The sequence below is a fragment of the Balaenoptera musculus genome, chromosome 10, assembly GCF_009873245.2.
Source record: "Balaenoptera musculus isolate JJ_BM4_2016_0621 chromosome 10, mBalMus1.pri.v3, whole genome shotgun sequence".
NCBI classification, from domain to species: Eukaryota; Metazoa; Chordata; class Mammalia; order Artiodactyla; family Balaenopteridae; genus Balaenoptera; species Balaenoptera musculus.
The window spans coordinates 10,347,220-10,368,007 of record NC_045794.1 but is presented as its reverse complement, the minus strand read 5'-3'; the positions used below and the strand labels follow the sequence as shown (position 1 = coordinate 10,368,007).

The window sequence follows — 20,788 nt, the reverse complement described above, 5'->3', positions numbered from 1 at the left end:
AATGAATTTGCCATGGAATCGCCACTATCAGTTTCTTACCTATTAGGAAGATCTTACTAAATCTATAAAGTCTGTAACCCAAAAAGGTCCTCAAGGAGTTTGAATTTTTTAAAAATAATATTTAAATTTATTATTTCCCATTTGGTCTCATGAAACACAAGCTGAGACTGCAGAAGTATCACTGTTTTTAGATCTAGAAGCTCCTTTCCTTTACAATTACAGGTCAAGGGCTTCATGAGCCCAATCCTCGACTTGCAGCTGAAAAAAGCACAGGTCTGTGTGAAGGGATAGGAGAGCACATCTTACTAGCGTCAGGAGCAAGGAACCAAAGCTGAAGAACAGTCCGAGTCTTGACCTCAGCACTTCGAAAATATTCTGCAGGCAACGATGTTCTAACACACGGCAAGGGGGATGAGCACCGAGGGGGCTGGGCAGACCCTAGACACGATTCTGATGGATTTCGGCCTGCAGAGCTCTGGAGGGAGAGGTCCCATTCTCTCCTTCAATCCTCTTTACAGAACAGAAAGCAGAAATCAAGTCTTTATAAAAGAGATTAACGGCCCTTCCGTTTCTTCATTTTTCCTCCAGCCACCTTGTTCCTGACACCGATCGCACCCTCCGTATCGTCATTGTCCCCAGCAACCTCCCACGAGCGCTTCTTCTTCTCTCCATGCTCCCTTAACTCCTGCAAGAAACAGGAAGGATGGGACTGAAAATGAATGACTGTCACTGAAAGTGACACATCCTGGTCTCTGCTCCTTAAAATCAGACACTAAGTAACTCCCTAACAACTCCCATTAGCAAAGGAATAAGGCCCAAATCCCAAGATACAAAAATGTTAATCTATTTAGTAATCAAAGACAGGAAGATTAAAACAATAAGCTATTATTATTATTCTGGCAAAGATCTAAGAGAATGGTAATACCTAGACCTGGTCAGGGTGTGGGGACAGTCACATACACTGTCGCTCATCGTGTCAAAGTGCTTTAGCTTTTCTAGGGGGGCAGTTTGACATTATGTATGAATTCGAATTTTAACTGTGTATTCTCCTCCACCCAACAATTGATTCTACTTCTAGGAATTTATTCTAAGGAAACAAGACAAGTGTGCAAAGCTGTACATATCAGGATGTTCAACAGAGTTCTAGTTAAAATACAAAAAACTGGGAAAAGCATTAACACACATCAATGTAAATCACGTCATATATTCCATGACAGAATTCTCTGTAGCCATTAAGAAATGATCCCATGAGAATTCTAAGATGCTAGTGTCTAAGATATCAGTTTCTAAACTTGCGAGCAGTGCTATTTTTAAAAAACTGAATTCTCTCTCCTCAGATTACCAACTTTCAAAACATTGGAAAGTAATAAAATATACCTAATGCAAAGTCTAGAAGACCCAATTTGGTTTCCCTTGACGAGTCAGAAGGCAGTTAAGGACCTTGCAACAACTCCAAGAGCTTACTCCTGCCACTGGTGTTTAGGAAAGTCTGGTAACTGAATCGATTCAGGGCTAAGACACAGCCTAGATGACACTTTTTGAATAAAGTTTAAAATGTGAAGAAAAAAAAAAAGAAGTGATCACATGAATCTCTGCTAGTTCAAAGAGAAAAATGATATACCTTTAGATAAAGTCATATACAATTAGATAAAGTCTAAGTATGGCTAAAGAAAGAAAAATAGCCAACTGTTATCAGTGGTTTTCTTTCTGTGGGGGGTGGCTTATGTGTTTCACTTACTATTTTAATCCTTTGTGTATTTTCTAAAAATGCTTCCCAACGCACATGTAATATTTTTATAAGCAAAAATACCAAACAAAGAATTCCATGTGGGCAGAAAAACAAAAACAAGTCCACACCTCAGCTACTCAGAAAGCAGCCCATGGGCGAAGTTTCTTCACCCCTCAGACCAGCACTCCAGGCAGCAGACGGCACCTGGAAGGCTGCTCCCTTAGACCTTCTCATCGCCACTCCTACCGCTACTATCGGTAACCACGCTGTTTACACCAGCTTGACTGATGCTCATAAAACCCTGTACTCAAGGTAACAATTATTCCCAATCTACAAATGAGGAACTGATTCTGAGAGGTCAGACACCTTGTCTGAGCTCACAGTTCTCAGCTGCACCTCCTGATCTCAAGGCCAAAGGTTTTTTTTTTTTGCCTCATGTGAAACATGAACAGTGGCTGGGAATGTGGTCACTGTGGTCAGACTGAGTCCAAACCCTGATTCGACCATTTAGTCGTACAGTCGAAAGCAGATTACCAACATCTGCACTTTAGTATGCTCATCTTAAATTTGGAATAAAATATTCCAAGTTGAGGATTAACACAATAAAGTGTCTCGCATGTAAGTTAATTTCATTTGCTGGCGAGAAAATGCATTGCATACCATTCGGGCAAATCTTTGGGCCTCAGTCACACGTTCTGTCAGCATCATAACCTCGTCATCCTGGGTTGGAAAGACAGGCAATTTCTTCCCAATTAAGTGTTCTATGCGCTGGAAGAGTTCCACGTCGTATCTGAAAAAGGAAAATTGCCATGGCTCTGGCTGGCTGACAGTGCACATGTCTGTCCGTTCCAAAACTACGATGCAACAGGCACCACAGTTTTCAACAATATCAAACCTACCATTCCTTTTCAGAACACTAACTAAATGCAATCTTCTGTGCACAGCCCAGCAGAAAACCACCCAACATATCCCTTACTCCCAGAAAAGCCCTGGGTACATAACAATTTGTTCCTTTGAAACCAAGATCAGAAATAGTTATTGTAATACTGTGAGTTGAGGGAACGGTCACTGTTCTCTGGCTCCGGCATTTAAAAGAAATAACAGGGTTTTTTGTGTGTGTGTGCCTCTATATGCCAAGTACTATACTACACACATGTAGTACAGTATATGCTCTTTACATATACATCTCCAGTCTTCATTAAAACCCTGCTAGGTCGGTATTATTATTTCTATTTTACAAACAATGAAGGCGGGATGAGGGAGGTTAAGTGACTGTTACAGTAAGTGGTGAAGTCAGGTTCCAAGTCTGTCTGCCCCACAGTTCTGCTCTTTTCTCTACATTGCTCTGCCCCAAAGTCGGGTCACTTACTGTGTGACAAAGGTAATAGACTTTCCAGAGCGCCCTGCTCGAGCTGTTCGACCTACTCGATGGATGTAATCCTGAAATGAAAACGGTAAGTAACTTTGAGTTAGCTGGAATATAAATTAAAAACTGTATGTAAATTCTTCCTGCAAACCTTTGAAAGAAAACAGATTTGTGTTAGAACGTGGAGAGATGAACTCGCAATCTGTTGCGATAAATCCACTTCACTTTTGTTATTCTCCTCAGAGCACAAAACTGACCCCCTTTTTCCCTTCTTTTATAGAAAGACAAATCTACAAAGCAAATCTCCATGGACATAGCACAGGCAGAGGAAAATGGCACTAGATCTAGAGGCAGACCTGGGTCACAGATCTGCTTTTCCCACCGACCAGCGACGCAACTGTCTACAAGTCCAGAACTTCTCTGAACCCTGGTTTGTATCTATAAAACAGAGACACAAATACATGTCCAAACTCACACAGAGTTACTGTGAAAATCCTATGAGACAGCACCCTGTCTACAGCAGTTTAATACGAAGTTGACACACACTAGTTGTTCTCAACTGGGGTCAGTTTCATCCTCCCCAGGGGGCATTTGGAAATGTCTGGAAACATATCTGGTTGTCACAATGTCACCTGTGAGTAGAAGCCAGGAATTCTGCTAAGCGTCCTACAATGCAAAGGACAGCCCCGCAACGAAGAAGTCCCAGACCAAGATGTTAACAGTGCCGAGGCTGGAAACCCTGGGATACACTGAGGACCACAAGCTGCCATTTCTCATCAGCTGGACCGACAGAGGTGAGCACGTGATCCGTCTGCGCCTCCGACAGTGAGCATCTAACCCCTCTCCTGGGCTCCTTCATTCACATTCATTAATATCACATCCACAGGCATGTGCAAGATGAGGAGAATGAAAAGATCAAGAGCTTTCCCTATTTTTGATACTTAACTAATCAAGGACACACACACACCAAAAAAAAACTCCAATACTGTAACTAAGGAAAGACAGAAAACATTCCATTAAGAAATACACTTTGTATACAATGGAATATTATTCAGCCATAAAAAAGAATGACATCTTCCCATCTGTGACAACATGGATAGACCTTGAGGGTATTCAGCTAAGTGAAATAAGTTAGACAGAGACAAATACTAGATCTCACTTATATGTGGAATCTAAAACAAAAACAAAAACAAAAAAAAATTGAGCTCACAGATACAGAGAACAGATTTGGTGGTTGCCAGAGGCAGGGATGGGTGTGTGTGAAATGGGTGAAAGGGGGCAAAAGGTACAAATTTCAGTTATAAAATAAATAAGTCATGGGGATGTAATGTACAACATGCTGACTAGAGTTAATAATACTGTACTGCATATTTGAAAGTTGCTAAGGGAAAATATCTTTGAAATTCTCATCATAAGAAAAATACGTAACTATGATGGTGACAGATGTTAAACTAGACTTACTATGACCATTTTGCAATATATACGAATATTAAATCATTACATTTTACACCTGAAACAAATATATCAATATACATCTCAATTTAAAAAAAAAAAGAAAAGAAAAGCAGAGAGAAGGAGGTGGGGGAGAAGAAAGAGAGTAAGAGGAAGAAGGGAGGGAGGGAGGGAAGGAGGAAGGGAAAGAAAGGACAGGACGGGAAAGGAAGGGAAGGGAAGGGAAGGGAAGGGAAGGGGAAAAGAAAAGAAAGAGAAAAGAAAAACACTTTGGGGCTAGAAAATCAGGTCAGCAACAGGACTCACCTTGGAATGGGTAGGAATGTCAAAGTTAACAACTACATCCACATGAGGTATGTCCAAACCACGGCTGGCAACATCAGTTGCTAAAAGAATGGAACGAGCCTTTGCCTTAAATTTATTAAGGGATCCTAGGCGCTTGCTCTGAGATGATGAAAAGAAGAAATGGAAAGAATTTAATCTTGAAAAACGTGGAATCCAAGACACACAAACTAGACACACTAAATAAATACAAGAACCAAGAGATAAATTTTTAAAAGTATGTTTCCCCCTTAGTCTGAACTAGGCTTCACAGGTCAAAAGGAAACATGGAAGCAATAAAAAGATATTTAAGACTAAAGCTAGAAAATACTAACATGAAACAGAGTTTGTTAAACATGATAGAAAGATAATTGGGAAATAATTTATTGAAAGTCTTTAGAGACGAGAGAGTCACTATTACCATGAGGGCTGAATAAATCAACTCAATAGCTTCCATCCCAGACAACTACCTGTGGAATATTCTAATTTGAGCTTCTTGCTATCCTGAAAGGAGGAAGTAGCATCCAAAGCAACACTTTAATGCCCATAAAATCAGGACAACTATGGGAAGATGCATTAATGTCATGTGTTGCTATTGCAGAAATCTCCTGCTACAAGGTTTAAGCTTTCTCATGCCCCCAGTTCACCACTAATGATTCCAAAGAATAGTTACCTGACTCATCTGTCCATTGAGGGGAATGGCAGTGAATCCAAGATTTCGGAGTAGCAAAGCTGTCCTCTGAGTACTGTTACAGGTGCTGCAGAATATCATAAAGGAGTTTCCAGCCAATTCATTTAGAATATAAACCAGGTAGGTATCCTAAGTCACAAAGCCAAAACAATATATGTAACTGAACCTGGAAGAAGGTTGGTGTCCTGGGCATATAAATTATGTAAAAGACTAAGCCCATAGCTGCTTCTCAGTTATCCAGACCCCCAGCTGCCAGCTTTGCACTCCTTAACCGGCACTATCATTATCATCTCTGTGAACCATGAGTTTCACACACAGCCTGAAGCCAAGCACAAGGAGAGCTGTACTCAGCAAGCACGCAAAGCCCTGACATCAAAGCACAAAACTAGGGTCCCTTGCCCATAAAAAAGCCACATAATAAGCAGGCAAAAGAAAAACTACCTCAAGGATGGGGTTAGGAAGGGATTATATCATGACTTCATTACTGTGGTTTAACATGTTGTGAATTCCCGGAATGTTTGACTTTATCAGTGATAAATATAAGCACGGCAGGAGCTCTAAAACAAACAGAAAGGACTCCAATCCAATCTGTAGCACAGCTCTTAGCTAATCAAGAGTTGACACATTTTCAGATGCCTTGGTGAAGAAGGAGAGGGAGTGGCAGGAATGATCAAAGCAAACACTTTACCTTGAACTTAGAAGGAATAAAAAGATAATATTGCTGTAACTTCTCAACCGTCTGGTATTTAGAGGAAACAGCACATTTCACAGGATTCTTCAGCGCTGCTCGCTGAAGTTTTTGCACCTGAAGAAAGAAAACCTAGAATAGTACACTGATTCCTAAATACTCTATTTTTATTATCATTACTGTGACTGTTTCTATTATCAATTCTTATAAAGAAGAAAAGAGAAGGTCCTAGAAAAGTTCACCTTCTTGGTCATCGTAGCAGAGAAGAGAAATGTTTTCCGATCTCGGGGAATCACTTTCAGGATCTTGTCAACCTAAGGCAGAAAGAGCAAAGGATACCAACGTAACATTTAGACTGGACACCTGCAAATGCTGCTTGTGAAGGAGAGAAGGAGATAACAAACTAAATACATCACTGTGGGATTTGGGGACTCAAAACTTTGATTCAGTTCAGCTAAAATTGACTGAATATTTACTATTTGATACCATACCAGATGCTATCAAAAATAATGCCAGTCAGAGAAAAGAACAGTTTAAATCAGCAGAGTAGAGCTAATCTAAGAGAAAACTAAAGAATAAGCATTAATCAACTAAATAAGCTATGAAGAATGGGTCATCAAAGAAAAGATGGAAGAGGCTGAAATCAAATGAAATGGAAAAGAAAATCTGGTTTTGGTATTTCTCATCTCTGAAATCAAAGTCAGCCTATATGTATGTATGTATGTATGTATGTGTATATATATATATATATATATATATATATATATATATATATATATATATATATACATGTTTTTTGCCCAACTGTCTTTTTTAATTGAAGTATAGTTGATTTACAATGTTTCAGGTGTACAGCAAAGTGATTCAGTTACACATACATACATATTTACACTTTTTCAGATTCTTTTCCATTATAGGTTATTTACAAGATATTGAATATAGTTCCTGTGCTATACAGTAAGTCCTTGGTGTTTATCTATTTTATATATAGTAGTGTGTGTATATTAATCCCATATTCCTAATTTTTATCCCTCGCCCCCCAAGTCAAACTATATTCGAAAGAGGATGCTGAGACTATTTACAATATCCAAGAGATGGAAGCAACCTAAAATGTCCATCGACAGATGAATGGATAAGAAGATGTGGTATATATACAGAATGGAATACTACTCAAGCCATAAAAAAGAATGAAATAATGCCATTTGCAGCAACATGGATGGACCTAGAGATTATCATACTAAGCGAAGTCAGACAAAGACAAATATCATATAATATCACTTATATGTGATACAAATGGACTTATTTACAAAACAGAAACAACATTCACAGACATAGAAACAAACTTATGGTTACCAAAGGGGAAAAGAGGGAAGGATAAATTAGGAGTTTGTGTAGGTATATGTATACACAACACACACACACACACACACATATGTATATATACACATATTTATATATGTATGTATAACTGAATCACTTTGCTGTACACCAGAAACACAACATTGTAAATTAACTATACTTCAGTAAAAAGTTAATTAATTTAATTTAATTTAATTTAAAAGCAACAAGGATATATTGTACAGCACAGGGAAATATAGTCATTATTTTGTAATAATTTTAAGTGGAGTAGTAAATCTATAGAAATATTGAATCACTAGTTGCACACCTAAAAATAATAAATATTATAAATCAACTATCCTTCAATAAAAGAAGAAAAGAGAAAATAATAAAATAAAAAGGATGCTGAGGCACTGACAGAGTAAAGAGCATCAAGAAATGAAAAAACCAGCAGAGATGTTTAAATTAACCAACCATGCTCCACAAAAGCAGGTATGTAATGAACCAGATTTTGAACAGATTTTGAACAGATTTTGAGATGCCCTAGGAAGAGGAAAGATGTTGAGAGCTCACCTCTGTCTCAAAATCCATATTTAATATTCGGTCTGCTTCATCCATGACCAAGTACTTGAGAGCTCTTAAGTTGAAACCTTTTGTATTTTCCAAGTGGTCAATCAGTCGACCAGGAGTTGCTAACAAGAAGAGTTGAGGAGAGAGGGCAATGTTTAAGAAAAAGGACAGAAAGAAAGTGACCACCCCCTCCCAAACAGAATTTCAGAACTAAAAAAATTAAACAAAAAATTAAATCCATTCTTTGAACTCTTTCCACACAAAGAAGTTACACCCAGTATCAGTAGATTTTCTCCAATTCATCATCACCAGTGTCTTTTACCGTTGTCATTACTCACCTATTATTATATGTGGTTTTTTGGCCAGGGCCAGAGATTGAGACATTGAATCAATTCCACCTACAATCACAGCTACAGAAAGAAAAGAATATTGAAAAGAGATCCTTAATTTGTTCCATAGTTCACTGTAAAGCCAATGACACATTTCTACTTTCATTTTTCTTCCCTTACAATTACGACTTTCCCCGAAGCTAAAATACCAAATCAGCTCTTTAGGTCAATGAACTTATGTTAACGACACTTCCTTCCATTCTCCTTTCACACTCATTCTCAACCTGTGAAGAAATTCTGAAGATTCCTTTCCTCTCGATACTTACCACATTGCACCCCAATAGAAGACCCCAGGGCTTCAAACTGCTCTGAGATCTGAAAGGCTAGCTCCCGAGTTGGGGTGAGAACTAAGGCAAACAAACGCTGGGGCGTCTCTAGCAGCACATTCAGAATGGGCAGAGCAAAGGCCCCTGTCTTCCCAGAGCCGGTTTCCGCCAGCCCAATAATATCACGACCTAGAAGACAAAGAAAACACCTAATAGCAAAGAAATGCTCTCTGCACCATTTCCACATTATTCCACAAGGACCCACTGCTGGCACAAAGTAGACCATGAATAAATATTTGATGAATTCAGGGGAGGGGGAGGTTGATGAGACAGAAGACACGGTCTCTGTCCTAAATTAGCTCAAAATCCAAGGGTGAAATACACAAATATGTTCTAATATGATAGGTCCCTACAGGATACAGTGAGAACAAAAAGGAATGAGCAACCTACTGCCAGGAGGAGTCAGGAAAGGTTAACAGAGGTGATGAGTAAATTAAATCTGGAAGTAAGCAAAGAAGGAAAGGAAGGGCAGTCCCGTATGAGGAAAGACGCTTTAAAGAACACAGCATGGGGCTTCCCTGGTGGCGCAGTGGTTAAGAATCCGCCTGCCAATGCAGGAGACACGGGTTCGAGCCCTGGTCCAGGAAGATCCCAAATGCCATAGAGCAACTAAGTCCGTGCACCACAACTACTGAGCTTACGCTCTAGAGCCCGTGAGCCACAACTACTGAGCCTGTGTGCCACAACTACTGAGCCTGCACTCTAGAGCCCATGTTCCGCAACAAGAGAAGCCACTGCAACATGAAGCCTGCGCACTGCAACAAAGAGTAGCCCCCGCTCTCCACAACTAGAGAAAGCCCGGGCACAGCAACGAAAACCCAACGCAGCCAAAAATAAATAAATTTAAAAAAAAAAAAAAAAAAAAAAAGAACACAGCATGAGTTCAGAGAGTGAGAAGTACAACGTGGCCAGAACACAAAAGTCAAGGGGGAAAGGGAGAGGAATAAGGAAACCCACAGCCATGCTAAGGAGTTTTGACATCTTCCTATAAGAGAGAGGAACTGAAGGATTTTAAGCAGGGAATATCATGACCAATGTTATTCGTTAAGAAGATAAACCCCAGGCCTGATGGCATAAGAAGGACCCAAGGAGCTTAACAGTACAGCCATTTACACTGATCCTTCTGAGGGAAGAATGCCAGAAGTAATTCCTTAAGAATGGGTCCCCATGGTTTGTTATCACCAATCAAGCCATAACTGAGAAGATTTGGCAATTAACTTCCAAGCCAAGACCACCGCCTCTACGCTGGGTGCAGCCCCCAGAGTAGCTGAGCACTAGGACAGCACCCAGTGGGAAGCCTTCCTGTCGAGTAATGACTCCCACAGTTGACTGCTGAGGCTTCCTCACCTCAAGAATAGCCCTGCAATAACCCCCTTTCCCTGAGGTAACCTGAATATGACTCTCTTCCCTACAACTTAAAATGAACTAAAGGGCAGAATGGGGAACACACAGGAAAATGAGAGCTCAGTTAGGGTACCAGGAGAGTTATGACAGTGGCCTGAATGGAGGCCAGCCAAAGTGAGAATTACAAAGTAAGGAAAGAGGTCCATGGAACCAGAGAGTTGGCACCGCAGGCAACACCTTTGGTATTTATGCCTTGTGTCTTTTTCGCACCTTAATTCACTGGCAAACATCCCTCGTACCAAGTTGAGCCATGTGGCTAACAGGGTCTTGGTGCTCCGGCTGGGTGTCAGGCCTGAGCCTTTGAGGTGGGAGAGCCGAGTTCAGGACACTGGAACACCAGAGACCTCCCAGCTCCATGTAAAATTGATCGGTGAGAGCTCTCCTAGAGATCTCCGTCTCAACGCTAAGACGCAGCTCCACTCAACGACCAGCAAGCTCCAGCGCTAGACACCCCATGCCAAACAACTAGCAAGAGAGGAACACAACCCCACCCATTAGCAGAGCGGCTGCGTAAAATCATAATAAGTTCACAGACACCCCAAAACACACCACCGGACGTGGACCTGCCCACCAGAAAGACAAGATCCAGCCTCATCCACCAGAACACAGGCACCAGTCCCCTCCAACAGGAAGCCTACACAACACAATGAACCAACCTCACCCACTGGGGTTAGATACCAAAAACAACGGGAACTACAAACCTACAGCCTGCGAAAAGGAGACCCCAAACATAGTAAGTTAAGCAAAATGAGAAGACAGAGAAACACACAGCAGATGAAGGAGCAAAGTAAAAACCCACCAGACCAAACACATGAACAGGAAATAGGCAGTCTACCTGAAAAAGAATTCTGAGTAGGGCTTCCCTGGTGGCGCAGTGGTTAAGAATCTGCCTGCCAATGCAGGGAACACGGGTTCGAGCCCTGGTCTGGGAGATCCCACATGCCGCGGAGCAACTAGGCCCGTGAGCCACACTACTGAGCCTGCGCGTCTGGAGCCTGTGCTCCGCAACAAGAGAGGGCGCGACAGTGAGAGGCCCGCACACCGCGATGAAGAGAGGCCCCCCGCTCGCCGCAACTAGAGAAAGCCCTCGCACAGAAACGAAGACCCAACACAGCCAAAAATAAATTAATTAATTAATTAATTAATTTTTTAAAAAAAGAATTCTGAGTAATGATAATAACAATGATCCAAAATCTTGGAAATAGAATGGAGAAAATACAAGAAACGTTTAACAAAGACGTAGAAGAACTAAAGAGAAAACAAACAATGATGAACAACACAGTAAATGAAATTAAAAATTCTCTAGAAGGAATCAATAGCAGAATAACTGAGGCAGAAGAACAGATAAGTGACCTGGAAGATAAAATAGTGGAAATAACTACCGCAGAGCAGAATAAAGAAAGAAAAGAATTGAGGACAGTCTCAGAGACTTCTGGGAAAACATTAAACGCACCAACGTTCAAATAATAGGGGTCTCAGTAGAAGAAGAGAAAAAGGAAGGGACTGAGAAAATATTTGAAGAGATTATAGTTGAAAACTTCCCGAATATGGGAAAGGAAATAGTCAATCAACTCCAGGAAGCAGAGAGTCCCATACAGGATATATCCAAGGAGAAATTCACCAAGACACATATTAATCAAACTATCAAAAATTAAACACAAAGAAAAAATATTAAAAGCAGCAAGGGAAAAGCAACAAATAACATACAAGGGAATCCCCATAAGGTTAACAGCTGATCTTTCAGCAGAAACTCTGCAAGCCAGAAGGGAGTGGCAGGACATATTTAAAGAGATGAAAGGGAAACACCTACAACCAACATTACTCTACCCAGCAAGGATCTCATTCAGATTCGATGGAGAAATCAAAAGCTTTATATTCAAGCAAAAGTTAAGAGAACTGAGCACCAAGAAACCACCTTTACAGCAAATGCTAAAGGAACTTCTCTAGGCAGGAAACACAAGAGAAGGAAAAGACCTACAATAACAAACCCAAAACAATTAAGAAAATGGTAATAGGAATACACATACTGATAATTACCTTAAATGTAAACGGATTAAATGCTCCAACCAAAAAGACATAGATTGGCTGAATGGATACAAAAACAAGACCCGTATATATGCTGTCTACAAGAGACCCACTTCAGACTTAGGGACACATACAGACTGAAAGTGAGGGGATGGAAAAAGATATTCCATGCAAATGGAAATCAAAAGAAAGCTGGAGTAGCAATTCTCATATCAGACAAAATAGTCTTTAAAATAAAGACTATTACAAGAGACAAACAAGGACACTACATAATGATCAAGGGATCAATCCAAGAAGATATAACAATTGTAAATATTTATGCACCCAATACAGGAGCACCTCAATACATAAGGCTAATGCTAAAAGCCATAAAAGGGGAAATCGACAGTAACACAATAATAGTAGGGGACTTTAACACCCCACTTTCACCAATGGACAGATCAACCAAAAAGAAAATAAATAAGGAAACACAAGCTTTAAATGATACATTAAACAGGAGGGACTTAATTGATACTTATATGACATTCCATCCAAAAACAACAGAATACACTTTCTTCTCAAGTGCTCATGGAACATTCTCCAGGAGAGATCATATCTTGAGTCACAAATCAAGCCGTGGTAAATTTAAGAAAACTGAAATTGTATCAAGTATCTTTTCTGACCACAACGCTATGAGACTAGATATCAATTACAGGAAAATAACTGTAAAAAATATAAACACGTGGAGGCTAAACAATATGCTACTAAATAACCAGGAGATGACTGAAGAAATCAAAGAGGAAATCAAAAAATACCTAGAAACAAATGACAATGAAAACACGACAGACCAAAACCTACAGGATGCAGCAAAAGCAGTTCTAAGAGGGAAGTTTTTAGCAATACAATCCTACCTCAAGAAACAAGAAAAATCTCAAATAAACAACCTAAACTTACACCTAGAGCAATTAGAGAAATAAAACTAAAAGCTGGTTCTTTGAGAAGATAAACAAAATTGATAAACTATTAGCCAGACTCATCCAGATAAAAAGGCAGAAGACTCAAATCAACAGAATTAGAAATGAAAAAGGAGGACTAACAACTGACACTGCAGAAATGCAAAGGATCATGACAGATTACTGCAAGCAACTATATGCCAATAAAATGGACAACCTGGAAGAAATGGACAAATTCTTAGAAAAGCACAACCTTCCGAGACTGAACCAGGAAGAAAGAGAAAATATAAACAGGCCAATCACAAGCACTGAAATTGAAACTGTGATTAGAAATCTTCCAACAAACAAAAGACCAGGACCAGATGGATTCACAGGTAAATTCTATCAAACATTTAGAGAAGAGCTAACACCTATCCTTCTCAAACTCTTCCAAAATATAGCAGAGGGAGGAACGCTCCCAAACTCATTCTACGAGGCCACCATCACCCTGATACCAAAACCAGACAAAGATGTTACAAAAAAAGAAAACTACAGGCCAATATCACTGATAAACATAGATGCAAAAATCCTCAACAAAATACTAGCAAACAGAATCCAGCAACACAATGAAAGGATCATACACCATGATCAAGTGGGGTTTATCCCAGGAATGCAAGGATTCTTCAATATACACAAATCAATCAATGTGATACACCATATTAACAAACTGAAGAATAAAAACCATATGATAATCTCAATAGATGCAGAAAAAGCTTCTGACAAAATTCAACACCCATTTATGATAAAAACTCTCCAGAAAGTAGGCATAGAGGGACCTTACCCTTTAATAAAGGCCATATATGACAAACCCACAGCAAACATCATTCTCAGTGGTGAAAAACTGAAACCATTTCCACTAAGATCAGAACAAGACAAGGTTGCCCACTCTCACCACTATTATTCAACATAGTTTTGGGAGTTTTAGCCAGAGCAATCAGAGAAGAAAAAGAAATAAAAGCAATCCAAATCAGAAAAGAAGAAGTAAAACTGTCACTGTTTGCAGATGACACGATACTATACATAGAGATTCCTAAAGATGCTACCAGAAAACTAATAGAGCTAATCAATGGATTTGGTAAAGTTGCAGGATACAAAATTAATGCACAGAAATCTCTTGCATTCCTACAGACTAATGATGAAAAGTGTGAAAGAGAAATTAAGGAAACACTCCCATTCACCACTAAACAATAAAATACCGAGGAATAAACCTACCTAAGGAGACAAAACAATAAAACACCGAGGAATAAACCTACCTAAGGAGACAAAAAGACCTGTATGCAGAAAACTATAAGACATTGATGAAAGAAATTAAAGGTGATACAAACAGATGGAGAGATATACCATGTTCTTGGATTGGAAGAATCAACATTGTGAAAATGACTATATTACCCAAAGCGATCTACAGATTCAATGCAATCCCTATCAAACTACCAATGGCATTTTACACAGAACTAAAACAAAAAATTCACAATTTGTATGGAAACACAGAAGACCCCGAATAGCCAAAGCAATCTTAAGAAAAATGGAGCTGGAGGAATCAGGCTCCCAGACTTTAGACTATACTACAAACCTACAGTAATCAAGACAGTATGGTACTGGCACAAAAGCAAGTATAGATCAATGGAAAAGGGTAGAAAGCCCAGAGATAAACCCACGTACATATGGTTACCTTATCTTTGATAAAGGAGGCAAGAATGTACAATGGAGAAAAGACAGCCTCTTTAATAAGTGGTGCTGGGCAAACTGGACAGCTACATGTAAAAGAATGAAATTAGAACACTCCCTAACACCATATACAAAAGTAAACTCAAAATGGATTAAAAACCTAAATGTAAGCCCAGACACTATAAAACCCTTACAGGAAAACATAGGCAGAACACTCTATGACAGCAAGATCCTTTTTGCTCCACCTCCTAGAGAAATGGAAATAAAAACAAAAATAAACAAATGGGACCTAATGAAATTTAAAAGCTTTTGCACAGCAAAGGAAACCATAAAAAAGACGAAAAGACACCCCTCAGAATGGGAGAAAATATTTGCAAACGAAGCAGTTGACAAAGGATTAATCTCCAAAATATACAAGCAGCTCATGCAGCTCAATATCAAAAAAACACACAACCCAATCCAAAAACGGGCAGAAGACCTAAACAGACATTTCTCCAAAGAAGATATACAGATTGCCAACAAACACATGAAAAGATGCTCAACATCACTGATCATTAGAGAAATGCCAATCAAAACTACAATGAGGTATCACCTCACACAGGTCAGAATGATGGCCATCATCAAAAACTCTACAAACAATAAATGCTGGAGAGGGTGTGGAGAAAAGGGAACCCTCCTGCACTGTTGGTGGGAATGTAAACTGATACAGCCACTATGGAGAACAGTATGGAGGTTCCTTAAATAACTAAAAACAGAACTACCATATGACCCAGCAATCCCACTACTGGGCATATACCCTGAGAAAACCATAATTCAAAAAGAGTTATGTACCACAATGTTCACTGCAGCACTATTTACAATAGCCAGGACATGGAAGCAACCTAAGTGTCCACTGACAGATGAATGGCTAAAGAAGATGTGGTACATATATACAGTGGAATATTACTCAGCCATAAAAAGAAAGGAAATTGAGTTATTTGTAGTGAGGTGGATGGACCTAGAATCTGTCCTACAGAGTGAAGTAAGTCAGAAAGAGAAAAACAAATACCGTATACTAACACATATATATGGAATCTAAAAAAAAAAAAACAATGGTTCTGAAGAATCTAGGGACAGGACAGGAATAAAGACACAGACGTACAGAATGGACTTGAGGACACAGGGAGGGGGAAGGGTAAGCTGAGATGAAGTGAGAGAGTGGCATGGACATATATACACTACCAAATGTAAAACAGATAGCTAGTGGAAAGCAGCTGCATAGCACAGGGAGATCAGCTCATGCTTTGTTACCACCTAGAGGGGTGGGATAGGGAGGGTGGGAGGGAGATGCAAGAGGGAGGGGATATGGGGATATATGTATATGTACAGTTGATTCATTTTGTTATACAGCAGCAACTAACACAACAATGTAAAGCAATTATACTCCAATAAAGATGTTAAAAAAAAGTCATAGATAAAACTTACTGAAATTATTTCTTACAATTCTTTAAACAGGCATTTAGAATTGTTACTGTTGATTATATTCAGAGAAATAGGACAGATACTCTATTTGCATAACTTTTGCTCTCAGTTTGGAACATGAACAACAAAATGCCGTGATTAATGATTTTTACTATTCTTTTTGTTTTCCTGCAGATAGTTGGCATAAAAATGGGCTATCAAGCACATCAAGTTGAAGTAAGTAGGAATAAAATAAATCAAAATCCTCAAGTTGAGTCAACTACAGAGTCAGAATATGATACTCCACTGGACAAATTTGCATCCAATTTTGGGGGGCAATTTTTGGTCATCAAAATAAGTGCATTTCCCATTAAGTTGGCAATAAAGCTTGAAGGAGAAAGATCACATTGTTTACTGTAAAACTGATACGATAAAGATTATATGATATCACATGTATAGATACAGATATGTAAACTGTAATGGGATTTCAAATAACGGAATAATTATGAATTTCAAATTTTCGTTTATATGCAATAAAAGTTAATAGTACAGTATAGATCCAAATCTCTAGGCCATAGGCAGATAACCTGCTGTTAACATTAGTGACTGGAATTTTGTTTAAATAATAGCTATATAATTAGGACCACATTGCCTGACAAATGTTTGGCACATACAGCTTCCTAGGTTTCATACACCTTGGAGAGAAAGAAGGAAACATCTAACAAAAGTTGATAATAGCCAAAACAATGTGGAACAATAAGACCTTCCTTCCTCCCTCCCTCCCTCCCTTCCTTCCTTCCTTCCATTCTTCCATTTATTTTTTTGTCTTTATGTTGGAGAATATGTGTTAAGTGAGCTCTCTGATATCTTGCCTTGAGGCTCATTTTATGCTTCTAAAACTGAATAATGGGATGGCACACCAGACTGCAGTGGGGAATTTTCCTTTGTAATCAGAGTTTTGAGGAGATATGTTATACTGTATCATATTAGAAAAATTAAAAAGGTCATCCATGCCTTTCCTGACTATTCTGTTCTCCCTTAGTGGGCAAGAGTAGAATTTCCTGAGGAAGGATGCTCTCCGTCAGGCAGACAACCCAATGCCCAACCAAAATAAATGAATAAATAGATTAGCTAATTAATTAATTTAAAATAAAGAAATAAATCAAAGGCTCAACTTTGCTACTTTATCACAGACTGCCTTTCAACCTTAAACACCAGGCTCTGCCTGGGGATCTCAAGCCCTCTTTAGGTGGTTTTCCAAGAGCTGCTTCCGTAACGCTAGGCCTGACGTTAAATGTTACGTGGCTGGTTAGAGACTGAAAAATCATCGAGCTGTAAAAGTCTATGTTGTTGCTGAGACTCCAGAGGACTAAGCAGTTTTGGATAATAAACTCAAGTTGTATGAGAATTCGAACATTACAGACAAAGCATTACAACATGAAATTCTAATTTATTTGAATCAACACATATATGATTATTAACAAAATAACTTCTCTCGTGTTATTTTGTTTCTATAAACATCCTATAGACCTTTGGAATCATTCTTATGTAGAATGTTCATAGGTGTGATGTACACAATTTATTGTTTGTGCTGGTGTTAGTACTGTTGACCTGTTACTTATTCTCATCATATTTTCCGTGTACATTTTTACAAATATAAATGTAAAGTTCATGTATTCTCAAAATTGTTAAAAATATATTGAATACATTTTCTGTCTTCATGCGACTTCCAAAAAAAAAAGAAAGTGAAATTGACACAACATTGCAAATCAACTATACTTCAACAAAATAAAAAAATAAAAGAAAGTAACAGAAGAAAATGTGATTGACACAGAGGTTTCTAGCTTGGGAACTCAAAAGCCATAAACTAAGATAAGGGTTACAGGGAAATTAGTTCTGGTGAGAAAAATAAGGACTCTGTTCTGGACATAGGGAACTTGAGCTTCCTGCAGTAAGCTTAGAGAAAAGTATCTAAAAACCAGTTGGACATACTTGTTTGGAGCTCAGCAAAAAAGTGTGGGCTAGAAATATAGACATGGGAGCCATGAGCATCTGACCAGTGCTCATGTGTGCTCCCCCAGGGGCAGACACATTAGAATAAACTATTAAGTTTTTTTTTCAATTAATTATTATTATTATGAATTTTTTTTTTTTTTTTTTTTTTTTTACTTTTGGCTGCACTGGGTCTTCATTGCTGTGTGCAGGCTTTCTCTAGTTGCAGCGAGCAGGGGCTACTCTTTGTTGTGGTGTACAGGCTTCTCATTGCGGTGGCTTCTCTTGTTGCAGAGCACAGGCTCTAGGCACGCGGGCTTCAGTAGTTGTGGCACGTGGGCTCTAGAGTGCAGGCTCAGTAGTTGTGGCGCAGGGGCTTAGTTGCTCCATGGCATGTGGGATCTTCCCGGACCAGGGCTCAAATCCGTGTCCCCTGCATTGGCAGGCGGATTCTTAACCACTGGACCACCAGGGAAGTCCCAGAACTATTAACTTTTGTATCTATATATGCCTAGGTCCCATGCCTGGAAATTCCAGTTCAGAAGGTCTAGGTTGGAGCCCAGAAATCGCCAGCATTTTAAAAGTTCCACAGGTGATTCTAATGAGCACTGGCTGAAACTCACTGATGCAGACAGTATTAAAGCTTCAGGACTGGATGAGAAATCTTAGTAACATTTTAGAGTGAGAAAAAAGGATAAAGACAGAATTAACGCCGCAAGGCAAAGGGAAAAGAGCCAAAAGAAACTGAGAAAGAAAAAGCTAGAAAAACAGGAGAAGACAACAAACCCCCTCGTAGAAAGTAAGCTCCGTAAAACTGGAGAATTACTGTTTCAAAAACCATTAAGCCACAAACTTTTTATCTTTAGGGACCCTATTTTATTTCACTTGACGTATGCAAAGCAATAGCTCTCAAAAGTGGTATTTAACTGAGTATGTGTAACTTCACGCTGAATCTGAAACAGGCCACATAATTTCAACCTACCTTGTAAGGCCAAAGGAATAGCTTCAATCTGGATCTTTGTTGGCTTTGTCCATCCCAACTGGTCACAAGCTTCACACAACACATCTGTCACACCCTTAGAATTAAGAAAAACATAGTTTAGCAAAGAAAAACACACACTCACCTCCCACATAATTAAATGACTGTTAGGGCCGCCTTGTTGGTGACATGTGCGTCCCCTACGCTTTGATTCAAAAGGTTTTTATTGTGAGTCTACTCAGTCTTCTCCTTAACTCTGAGAACTGGGACAGGAACCTAAGACTTACCAATCACTCTCCACTCGCCGGGGACAAAGCCAAGTTCTCCGCCTGTGTTACTTCATTTAATCTTCACAACTCTATGCGATACTTATCATAACCCCCAATTTACAGATGTGGAAAGTGAGGCACCGAGAAAACTTGCCTCTAGTCAGTGACTGGATCTGAATTCAATACCGGTTCATCTGAATCCAAGGCCCAAGATGCACAAAAAGTGGATTCGCCGCATGGACAACATCCTGCACAGACACAACGCTGCCACACCGAGGTGGAGTTCAAAAGGGCATATGGGGGCTCCCGGGCCGCCCTCCCACCACCCAAACTCAGAGCCGAGGGAGCTCGTCCGGAACCCGAGCTTCGGACATCCCGGGAGAAACCTGAGCTAGGCCCCGGCTGTTTTTTGCACACCAGCGGCCGGTATCGAAGGCAACCGGACTCTGCCCGCGCCTGGCGGCAGCAGGAAAAAAGGGAAACCGGAGTCATCCATTCTTACCAGGTCTTTAAATGTTTTCGTTTCCGCCTCCTCCACCGCCGTCTGGGGCACCGCAGCCGGTGAACCGCGCTCCTCGGACGCCGCCATGCTGTCTGCAGGCTCCGGAAGTGGGTCGGCGGCGCGCGGGATGCTGGGAAATGTAGTTTTCGTTCTCCCGAGTGGCGTGTTGTGGGCGCCCCCTGCGGGCTTGGCGGGGTTTCGCGGAAAAGCAGTAAAAAAAGAAATTAGGCATGGGTATAAGCGTTTGGAGTTGTGGAGCTGAGCCAAGTGCAGAAGGGCCTGATGACCAGGACCTCTAATCTGCCCTTTAGGTCCCTTTAGAAAGCTTTCCCCACCTTTCACAACCGCTGTGTTCCTCCCTCTTCTAACCATAGAGTTTTGAACAGGTTCACATTACAGTACTATTTATTTATTATAAATATTATTTCATTCATTTATTCAATAATATCTTGAGAGCCTACCATATGCTAGGGCTATGCTAAATGCCTACTGAACAGGACAGCGACCTCTACCGTCATGGAGAAGACAGATGATAAATAAGTGATCACAGATCATTTCAATTTGTGGAAAGTGTGATGATGCAACAGATATAAAAATGATAGAGGGCTTCCCTAGTGGCGCAGCGGTTGAGAATCTGCCTGCCAATGCAGGGGACATGGGTTCAAGCCCTG

At 39.9% G+C, this 20,788-nt stretch overlaps 1 protein-coding gene across 1 annotated transcript; it reads right to left on the bottom strand.

Moving 5' to 3' along the window:
• Positions 1-110: 110 nt before the first annotated feature.
• DDX47 (DEAD-box helicase 47) lies at positions 111-20,251 on the bottom strand. Its single transcript, XM_036865816.1, has 12 exons — positions 20,118-20,251; positions 19,350-19,443; positions 8,811-8,999; positions 8,494-8,565; positions 8,159-8,277; positions 6,490-6,561; positions 6,248-6,364; positions 5,542-5,688; positions 4,854-4,991; positions 3,099-3,169; positions 2,390-2,519; positions 111-685 (listed from the first exon to the last, which is right to left on the bottom strand). Exons 1-12 carry the CDS (start codon positions 20,202-20,204, stop codon positions 554-556), a joined length of 1,368 nt encoding a protein of 455 aa, XP_036721711.1. The 5' UTR covers positions 20,205-20,251; the 3' UTR covers positions 111-553.
• Between the last annotated feature and the right edge of the window lie 537 nt (positions 20,252-20,788).